The sequence below is a fragment of the Sphaeramia orbicularis genome, chromosome 5 (assembly GCF_902148855.1).
Source record: "Sphaeramia orbicularis chromosome 5, fSphaOr1.1, whole genome shotgun sequence".
Classification (NCBI taxonomy): Eukaryota; Metazoa; Chordata; class Actinopteri; order Kurtiformes; family Apogonidae; genus Sphaeramia; species Sphaeramia orbicularis.
This window is the reverse complement of record NC_043961.1, coordinates 46189261-46200710: the sequence shown is the minus strand read 5'-3', so window position 1 is coordinate 46200710 and position 11450 is coordinate 46189261. Positions and strand designations below refer to the sequence as shown.

Below are 11450 nucleotides of genomic sequence, written 5' to 3'. Positions count from 1 at the left end.
ACACCCTTTTTCTAAAATATAGGTAAAAAATTATACCTTAACCTTTCATGGCCCTGAATTGGTAAATTGAAGTTTCTGTAGTTAACTACATAAAAAAACAGAGTAAAAGTTTAAAAAAAAAAAAAAAAAAAGGATTTTTCCTGGAAGCCTCATACAAATATGAATGTAGCTGATCTACATTTAATACCATGTAGTTCACTACACCCCACTGGTGATGCCTTCATATTCATCCAGCTTAAGTCTGCATAAAGAGGTGGAAATTGGCTCTGGTGAACTCCTGATGGATGGTCTCCAACAGGTCATCACCCTCTTGGCCCCCCTCCATGCCTTCTTCTCTCTTTCCCCCTTCTCCGGGTCCTCGGACCAGCGGGGACAGCTGGAGCTCGGGGGTGTAGGTGAAACTGAAGGAGGTGCGATAGATCAGTCCATCCAGTCGGATTAGAGACAGCGGGACAGTGATGATTCGACGCAGACAACGCCATCCATCACTGAACACGGAGACATCAGGGACAACACATAGAAGAGATTTGGGTGATCTGAGGAGAGAAAACAAAGAGAAGGAAAAAAAGTGAAATATAATGCCTACTCTTCATCACAAATGGACTAAAGAGATTAAACTGTGTTAATTTTATTATTATCATCAGATATGACAAAAAGCATCAAATCCAGGTATGAAAGATGGGGAAAGAGTGGGGATGACATGCAGAAAAAGACCTGGGTGGGGAATCAAACCCAGGTCACTGTAGTAAGGCATGTGGGATACACTCTACCAGGTGAACCAAGTATGACATTTTTACGTAAAGACTCCCCTCATCTTATGAGGACTTAACTGGTGGCTAAGGGCATTTCAAACCTGAAAGTCCAAACCAAGGCTTTGGTACAGTTAGTTTTACTGTTAAGGCTAAATTCTTCCATCTACATGTGATGTGTCTGCCGATACTTGACAGGGATTGGTTTATCGATATATATGAGCATCTGATGTTGTCAGTGTTGTCAGTTTGGTTCATCTGTTCATTTGTTTTTGCTTTTTTCTTTTTGGGCATTGGTAACAACAGACCTGAAAGCGTGAATGTACATACAAAAAGCATTTTCACACTGTAATGACCCTTTACTCTGTTTGATTTGTACCTCTTTTGGTCAGACCAAAGGCCAGTTCTTTGGAACATACTGTAGTCCAGGAGATGTGAATATAGTTTAGCTCAAACTGAACTGTCTGAAAACTTGGACCAATAGTGTGTGATCTACTGGAGGAAGAACAAGAGGAATAAAAACTTGATTTAAAGAGAGTCTTTCAAGACAAATAAGCATAATAAAACTGTAAAAAGCCTTGTCTTAATTTCGCATAGAGTGTATAATTCTGTTATCCTGTCATTAACTGATAAACAGCAGCTGATAAACTGAACTGTTTTAATATAAAATACTATGGAGTTGTACACATCTATTAAAGGTATTTCATTCAAACCCTTATTATAGCTCCAGCTCTCATGGCAGTGTGGGGTCATGTTTCTAATTGGCAGCAGTTTCTTGCACAAACTGCACATTGTGGATGACTGTGTTATACAAACACAGATTTCCTCCTCGCTGCCGAGCAGCTGCTGCTGATGGGAGGAATATTTGCAGACAGCCAGGGTCCCTGACTTACGATGTCTCAGCACTTTAGGTGTGGGATCTGAGGTGGATTTTTGCGTCAGAGGGGTGGTTTTGCTTCAGGATGCATCATATGAGATTCTGTGAGGGGACGCCTTGAATGTGAAGGCTCTGCAGGGCCCTCCTGTAATTTGCAGACTCTCACATAAGAGTTAGAAAAAGGCCTGAGTTACAGTGAGGGGTGTTTGAATATAACATAAGGCCCTTTATATCTGCAGCTCCAGCCTTGGATTGGTCTTGCAAAAGGGATGAATACACATAAAGGGGAAATTTCAGTAAACTGTAAGTAAAAATACTCATCTGTTATGAAATGAGTCCTGAAGAGAACATGGTTCATGAATAAATGTACAGTGAGAGACATGCACATTTACATTTTTTTATCTTGTAAATACCCTCTGAACTTAATTAGTGGATTGTAATGTAACTTTAATAAATCCTTCCCTAATGCTGTAGGTTACATGTAACAGTCTGCTGGCATATACATGTTGGGAGTACTTGGGCTGGAATCACCTGGAAAATCCCTTGGATGTGATGGGAGTTGCTTGTTCTTAATCCATAAAGACCCAGTAGTACATTAGAATCAATTCCCAAATGATTTTTTGTCTATTTAACTTTTCTTAAGTGATCTATCACCATTTATTAAAATAATATATTAAAATACTCAATTTTTTTTCAGTGAAACTCCGGTATTTTCCTATATTCAACTTATTGATCAGGTAGATGTTCATAGTAGCTCAGTTTAAAGTTGAGGGCTACTATATCAAAAACAGAGAAAACTAGAAAAAAAAAAAAAAAACTTTTTCAGTAAAGATATCAATAACATAATGTAAAAACAAGTGTCTCTGTCCACTGTCATACATCAAACTCCATGAGTTTCACTGGTGAATCAATTTTGCAGAAGATGATTGTTAAGGCACGACACGTGGTGTAGACCCAAATGCAACGAGACTCTAGGATCAGTGGTCAAAAGGGATTTATTTAACAAAAAATTCAAAAGTACAAAAACAGATAAACAAAAAGAGAACGCACAATGCGCTCTATATAAACCTAAAAAAAACCCTAATGAACTAAAAGAGAAGTACAACATACTCTATAAAAACTAAAAGCCTGAGGTAGGTAACACATGGTACAAGATTCAAGATACTTAACACAAGTTGATCTTCACAAGATCACAGAAACAACACACTGACAAGAGACAAAGGGAGTGAGGAGAAATATATAGGGAAGGCAGGGATCACAAACAGGTGTGGACAATTACAAGAGGAACACCAGGTGCAGGCAATGATGGGATTAGGAAAGACAGAGACAAGACTGACAGAGTGCAGACAAAACAGGAAGGCGACCACCATCACCAAAATAAAACTGAAAGAAACAAAACAAAATCCCTAAACTAAATCAACACACACGACAATGCATGACAATGATAGTGTTCTGCTGTTCACTACGGAGCCTCTGAACGTCCAAATGGGTTATATTTGATTACCATGAAAAGATGAAAAACTGCATTTTACACCAATTATTTCAACATATTAACAGGTTTAATGGTTCAGAAACATTTTAGATCAGTCAATGATTTTGGTTGCCAGTGGTTGTTTGGGTCTTTATGGGTTAAGGGCCAGTGTTCCATTCCACAAAGTGAACAACACAGTGTTACCAGTGGGTAATACTGGGATAAAATGCACATACCAGTTATGAATTTGTGTACAGAACCAAATGTTTGACATGTTGGTGGCAGATACTGGTGTGTGATGTGCTGCTATGTCATAAGGCTTTGAATTTGACTACAAACATTTAACTAAGCTCTGTCTATATTTTAGAGTTTTTTGTGGATAAAAAAAACAAAATAAAAAGCAAAGACAGACCCTGATCTCCAAGAGGCAAAACCAAATTATGTAAGTCACATGAGGACAAGAAAAGGAAAATAGTTCTTATTGGCTAGGGCACACATTTTAGTGCCACAAGCTCATTCTTTAGTCTTCTGGTGAGAGCACAACCTCATGTCACCTGCAAGCCAAAAGTTTTCTGAGGCCCATATACACTCATATAACTAAATACAGTTAAAAGTAACTTGACATTGACATGAAACTATAGGACACAGGACAAGTGTTACATCATAACAGATATTTTTTACATAATTAATATGTTTAAACAACACTGTAGGTGCCCAAGCTTTGGGAGAAAACTAGGGTGAACATAATAAGATCAGATGTATGATTCTGAAATAGTTAATAGTAATATTGACATGAGACTTGTACCTGAAATCATTGCATCAATAATGAGGTGTGCAAATGTGTTACCTTTTATATTCTGATTCAGTTAACACTAACAGTTAAGTGTTAACATCCATAAATTAGCTCTGCTCACAATACAAAACCTTTGGGTGAATGCTAATGGTGATTGACAGCTGTAGCATAATGCTCAATAACACCAATTTACGTAAATATAAATGCAATTAGTTTATGTGTTAGTCAAACTGTAGTTAGTGACATTGTTAGTCAAAGATTTACATAAACAGAACTATGTATACATTTCGTTTCAATGCCAATGCATGTAAATCTAAAGTACACAGTAAATATTCTTTACAAAATGTAATCAAATATCCTCTTTATACCTCAACAGCATCTACCAACATGATGGTGGGTTATACTGGTCATTCACCTCATTCACCTCTGTCAAGATGTTGTATCAAGTGAGATATTTTTCCCTTTTATTTATTTATTTATTTTCAATTTTATTTGTTTAATAGGATCCCCATTAGCTCCCACCGTGGTGGTTGCTAGTCTTCCTGGGGTCCAGAATGAAAAGACTAAAATTCAAATACACTACAATGCAAAAAACATACAATTACAGATTGAATTTCATACAGAAACTTTACACAAGGAATATAAAAAGGGTCACGCAATTCATTGGACTGTACGTCTACAAAACATTAAGTTAAGTTAAAATGGGATTTCATAGTTGTTGTTTTTTTTTTTTTAAATGCATAAAGTTGATAAGCCCTTCAGCTTCTTAGGCAATTCATTCCAAAGTTGAGTGGATCTAAAAAAAGACAGACATTTGTAAAAAAAAAAAAAAAAAAAAAAAAAAAAATTGTAGGGATGTTTAATAACTAAACTGGAGTTACAGGCAAGTCGAGTATTGTACGAGTGAATTTGATGAGAGTACTGAGCGTTTCATAAAATGTGCTTGGTTGACTGGTTGAAATAATTTTTTTTTGTAAATATTATTAAGTTATACTACATTTTAACATCAATTAGAGTTCATAATAAAGTATTAGTTTTGTTTTAGTACTTCACTCATTAACATAATATCTGCCCAAAATTTTGCGTTTGGGTGTTCAGCAGAAAAACACTGTAAATCTGTATTTAAATCTGTATCTCCCATAATCTTGAGTAACGCAGTAACAGCTCCATCTAAACAACTGGTTTCGCATTCTGGGTCAGACGAAATATAATTTGAGCTAAACCTGTTTGGCTGCATTCTTTTGTTTGTATGAGCTGAAGGGTGATATATATTTTAGGTTTAACTGCTAATAAAAAGCTTGTAGAGTACATATAGGGCAGGTTTTATGAGGTCTGAGCAGTCCCACTTGAACAAGACTAATTTGCGCTTTGTACAGCTCAGCTACACACCTGGTGCCTCAATGGTGAAGCAGAGTGAGAGCAAATTGCACTCATAAATAAAAAGTAGGCCTCTCGGACAGGACTGGTAAAACAGAAACAGGAGTCACTCATGCAGTCGACTAACATAACTAGGTCATTTTTACTGAGAATTAAATAGGTCAGATCTAGTCGTGTCAAATTTATTTATGTAACAAAAAATATCACAAAACACAAATTTGCCTCACTCTAGCCTTCAGACTGTAATTCAAAATGAGAACATTTGTAAGAAAAACCTAAAGATCTAACTGTTTACAAATGCAAGCACATAACTTGAAAGGCTCACATCTAATGGTTTTTAACGTAGTATTAATTTTATTTCAGGACTTATTTTTCCTGTAGATTTAAAGACCTTTCAGAAAAGTAACTGTAACAGAGGATGTAACTTAAGTCACGAGGCTTGGCTTTAATAATGCTGCAGGGCTGGGTAGTTTTTTGGCATCATATTTTAATTTACATGGTCTATGAAGAGACAAGAATTCCTACTGCTTTCAGCCTGTAGAAAATGACAGGCTGAAAACTGGATGGATCCTAAGGTGGGTCCATCTGAAAGTCCCTGTGCCATTTTGAAAGAACTTGAATAACAAATCATATTCTTCCGCTGTGGCCTGACCTACATGCATCCGCTATTAAAGGTAAACATGCAACAGACCAATAAAACAAAATTATATCTGTTTTGGTACAAGTGTCTACAGGTATCACTGTATCATAAACCTGTCAGCCGCTCTAGGTTTCTGTTTCTTCCCACTGTTTTATTTTTCCAGCTGAATATCAACTGAGCTGCAAAAATGTAACAGCTTCTTATGAGCTCTCATTCTTCCAGTTATCGTCATTTATCTACCAATTCAACCCTGATCACCTCATCATTTTAATTCATTCATTCTCCTCCTGTCCTTCATTGTCTTTGTCTCTGTTCTCAACTCACTTGAACATGGTCTCTGCTTCATTGTTGCCAAACCAGACTTTAAGTTGAGGGCTGAAGTTTTCACCATGGATCTCCAGCATTGCAACGTGTCCTCCACCGTTCACCTGTTGGGACACACAGTTTGCATTTTTTTAAGACTTAAACTTGCTTCCCCACATCAATACATCCAACTAGCATGCACACATGAATGTAACTTATAAAAAGGTTGAATCATTGTGAGAAGGCATCCAAATCAGTCCAGACTAATAATATATGTATAATATATGGGGACTATAAAGGACTTTTATGGCTAGTAAGTTTCCATTATACTAATACATAATATGCTGCTTTCACTTACAGAATGGCTTTACAGGAGAGAGGACTCATTCTCAGTTTTCAGAAAAATGTTAGCTCTAGGTCACCAAAATGTAATCACCTCATCCTTTAGTCCAAGTGAATGTCTGGGCTAAATTTGAACAGATTTCCTCAAGACATAGGCCAGACATTTTAACAACACTGTGCTAGGCAACTTGAAAACATAATGCCTCCAGTGATGGTGTTTGCTACTGTGGAGGTATAACAATACAGGCAGTAGTTAGTGTCACTGATTTCATACTGAATCTAAAGATAACCATATGCTTTAAGATCATCACTATATTTTTTATGCTCAAGTTGGATGGACAAATCTTTTTATGCACAGACTGAAACAGCGGCACTCTTTTATTTATAAATCTATTTTAGGTACATATTTATTGGTCTAAATATGTTGGAATTACTTTAATAATTATAGTCCCTTGTCCCAGGATCTATTATATGTATGTTGTTTTTTTTTTTAATATAATATTTTTTATTTTTTCATTTTATTTCGTTCATGGGTGTTGCATTTCATCAGCAAACATTCAATAATCATTCAGTAAACAAACATGTACACAACTATACTTGAAAAGGAGCAGGATGAAGACAATCTTATATTTCCTGCCCCCTTCTAAATAATAATAACGTTAATGGTTAGCCATACACAACTAGCTATAAAATCATTCTGTATAAAGTCAGACAAACCAAACTAAATACATCCAAAGATAGTACAAAATGAATACAAAACCAAGAGCAAAACTACATGTCCAGAAAGTACAAATATAGGTAAATATATACCTGACGAAATGATGCAAAAACATTATATCAGACCAAAATAAGAAAATAAATATGTCACAAGATGCAGTACAAATACAAAGCAAAATGTAGAACTTATAACTGTTCACACAATCTCATTGTTCTTTCTTTATATACTTTTTCCAGTTGGAATATGTTTTTACAGTCCTTCAGCTCATTATAAAGAGAATTCCACAGTTTAACACCCACCACTGATACACACATCTGCTTCAAAGTTGTCTGTGCACACTGGTGCTTAAAATGACCTTTCCTTCTATGCTCTTCATTCTCAGAAGTGTTCCAAAAGTCAGAACAGGACTGGGAAAGAAAGCTTTTAAATGTTCTGGTTCCACCGCCTGGAAAAACCCGCAGAATGAGCTAAAAATGAAGGAGCTGGTCTCTTTAAACACATTTATCATTATTCTTATTATTCTTATTATTCTTATTATTCTTATTATCATCATCATCATCATTATTATTATTATTATTATTATTATTATTATTATTATTATTATTAATAATAATAATAATAATAATAATAATAATAATAATAATAATAATAATAGTAATTTTATTATTATCATTAACAAGGTGTGATTTGTTGGGGATGGTGGTGGGGATCAAACCCCCCCTCTGGTTCTTACATCCCTACTTCTGCTGAATGAATTTCATCCTGGGGGGGGGGGGGCAGCCCCATCAATGATTAAAAACCAATTGAAATAACAGGCAGGAAGTGACTTAGTTTTCTTACACGTATGGACTACATTGCTGGCACTAACTTTCACCTGAACCAAACTGTCAGCAGTCTCGGAATTCGCAGACGTCCCCATGCACATAAATACATTGTATACCTTACCTCTCTCTCTCTCTCTCTCTCTCTCTCTCTCTCTCTCTCTCTCTCTCTCTCTCTCTCTCTCTCTCTCTCTCTCTCTCTCTCTCTCTCTATATATATATATATATATATATATATATATATATATATATATCAGTGTCTCTCTCTCTCTCAAATGTCACTCAGTACGCGTGAGGTACGAACAGCAGGCCATATGGATGTACGTCTGCAGATGTGCAGATGTGATCGGCCCTTATCCATGGTCCTGAACCTTAATTAGGCCATCTCCCACATTGCAGGTGTGGCCGTCGCAGAAAATTAAATGTTTCATGTATTTTTAATTTGCATGTTCAACTGTTCGACATGTAACAGGGCCTACTGTTAACTTAAAAAAGAATTAGGCCTGTTGATTGCTTATTTTTTCATGATTTAAAAAAAGAAAATGAAACAAAAAACATCCCCCTGCCTTTGAATTACATTTGGCTCACACAGACAGACAGCCACCAAACTAGGAACATGTCTGAATACCAGCTGAACTCACCTCTAATGTAGTGATCACAGGAAAAGGACTAACTGGTGTCTGGATGCAGGCCACACCCTGATTAAAGGTGAATTCCACTGCTTCTACTCCAATGATGGTCCAACAGGACCCATCGTTCAGTACCACTCTGCTGGGGTCCCTGACAGTGGACTGGGCCTAAAGGGTGAGAAAGAAGAGAAGGAAATAGATGAATGACAAGTAAACAAGAATAAGGAACTGAGTGAGGAGGAGAACGAGTGGGTCTCACCTGGTACTGTATGATGGTCTCATTGGATAAACACAGGTAGGAATGTGGATTGTCTCTGAACTGGAAAGCACACTTGTGGAGCTGAGAAACCGGCTCATCCACATCTAAGATGGCATGCTGCTTGTTGACCTTTCGGATCACCTCAAAACATAACCAGGAAAAGGAAAGGAGGATCAATACTCCAAACATCCTGTGTATTATTTTCATATGTGTTCTCTGGTTGTTTATATGAGAATGTGTTGATAAGCCAAACTATGGCTTCCAGCATTTACAGTGGTAGGGTCATTAAATAGATATAAAATTCACTGTTTGTGTGATTTTTGTGTCTGATAAAAATGTATTTGGATGTTCTTTATAAGTGATTTTTGATCTCTGGAGGAGAATTATGTGCCTCCACAAAGATGGAGTTCCTTAGTGAGCTTGTCTTTGTGATTACATGTGCGGCCAGTTGTAGGAAATTAAAGATTTTATCATCCCTTTCTAAACACAACAGAGATTTTTCAAGCAAACAAAGTGATTGCCCAAAAACAAATTACACTACTTTGAGGAACATAGATATTAAAGCATGTAAACATACAGCACATTATCCTTAACCAAAAAGTAAATAATAAAATAAAATAAAATAAAATAAAATAAAATAAAATAAAATAAAATAAAATAAAATAAAATAAAGATGGGTGACAAATTAAAACTAGAAAAAAAACAACACTGAGTATCTTGGGCCAAAATAGTTTCAGCACTTCTTGACCCAAATCTCCACTGGAGACTTTTCCGACCAAAAGAGCAACGTGGTACATTCAAACAGCAGATCTTAATGCACAATTCAGATTTTTTGGTGAAATCCGATTTTTTTTGTGTGCTTGTTCATATTACACATTAAATGCAACTTCTGTCAGTTTTGAGTATGAACAGAATGTGACCCTGAAGGGCTTGACGTAATTTGTGACCATGCAGACACAGGCTGTCTTTATGGAAATAAGTATGTTTTCCTCGCCATTTCTCCTCCTGGGGCACAGAATTGTGATGTTTGTTGCATATCAATGACATAAAGGTCAGATGGATGTGACCTGGCCGTTCAGACTGAAGTCGCATTGCAAAATATCAGATATCAGTTATGCACCTAGATATCTACATGAAATCTTTTGATATTAATGAGATTGTTGTTGCACCAATTGATGTGTAGTCTATCTGATGTGTAGTCTTAGTGTCTTCATGTGCTTCACAGTGTATGCTACATTTTGTATTATCATTTTTACTACAACTCTAACTCATTTAAATTAAAATATATCTTAGCAAATTGTACCATTGTAGTTAGATTTGCTCTAACACAGCGTTTTTCAACCACGGGGTCGGGACCCCACATGGGGTCACCTGAAATTTCTAGTAATTAATTAAAAAAATAAACAAATAAATAAAAAATAAACTTACAAATAAAAAATATATGCTGAGTTGAGAGAGACAATCACAATACATAAAAGGCATGACAAACTCTGAAGCTGAAACTGAAGCACTGTGGTACTGTTTATCTTTCAAATGTTCATTATGGTCAGTTTAAGATGCTGCAGCTCTTTCATAATTCATAGTTTGAGTTATTGTTTGTTCAGTATTAATTTGCAGCCTTGTAAATACAAACTGGACTGACTGTATATATCCTGACCAAGGAAAATAAAATTCTCACTTTGTGCAGTAATCTCAACCTGGCTTTTCTGCCTCCGTCCATAACAATACACATTATATAGCCTAAATGTCGTCTAAAATTAATGTTTATCTATACACAGTATAGCAAACGCGTGCATGATCAAAAACAAATTAATTTTAGCCAAAAAAAAAAGTCTCAGTTTTGAATGTCTGGGGTTAAAAAAGGTTGGGAACCACTGCTCTAATAACTGCTTATCTCCTCTTTGCTTGACACAAAACTTCCTATGTCTATCAGTTCTTCAATTAGCAGCTTAGGCACTGTGTTACTGTATGAAGTACCTCATCTATTTTCTGTCTTACATTGTGTTTCTCCTTTTTGCCTGTTCTACCTCTACCCTGTGCCTACAGCTTGTCTGACTTGACTCCTGCCAAGCCTCAAGCCTCTCTGGATTCACTCAGCTTGTTCCTGTTCCTCTAACCACCTCTGCCTGATCCTCCTCAGCTTAACCCAAAATGTTTCTCACCTCCCTGTTTGAGCCTCTGTCCTCATCTCCTGCAGCACCTTTATAGGGAATTTCTATAATTTGTTGACTTGGCATCTGGGTTACTTGTTTCTTTGCCTTAATGCCTTGAGATCATTGTCTATCCACGTCAAGTCAAAATCTCAATTATTCAGTTCACTCAGGTTGTGATCTGGTAACATCCAAAATGTATGTTTAACATTATTTTCATCAAACCATTCAGTGAGCCCTCATGTCCTATAGATGAGGACATCATCTTGGAGGCAGTAACACCATTTTCTTTTGTCTGTCAACTACCACTAATTCCATGAA

The 11450-nt window shown here is 36.3% G+C and overlaps 1 protein-coding gene across 1 annotated transcript in view; it reads right to left on the bottom strand.

Moving 5' to 3' along the window:
• Positions 1–235: 235 nt before the first annotated feature.
• Positions 236–11450, bottom strand: part of rbpjl (recombination signal binding protein for immunoglobulin kappa J region-like) — a 36219-nt gene continuing 25004 nt past the window's right edge. Inside the window, exons 9-12 of the mRNA XM_030135018.1 lie at positions 8980–9120; positions 8733–8888; positions 6232–6335; positions 236–536 (exon numbers count right to left, since the gene is read on the bottom strand). Coding sequence (XP_029990878.1) covers positions 236–536; positions 6232–6335; positions 8733–8888; positions 8980–9120 — 702 coding nt within the window. The remainder of the gene's footprint in view (positions 537–6231; positions 6336–8732; positions 8889–8979; positions 9121–11450) is intronic.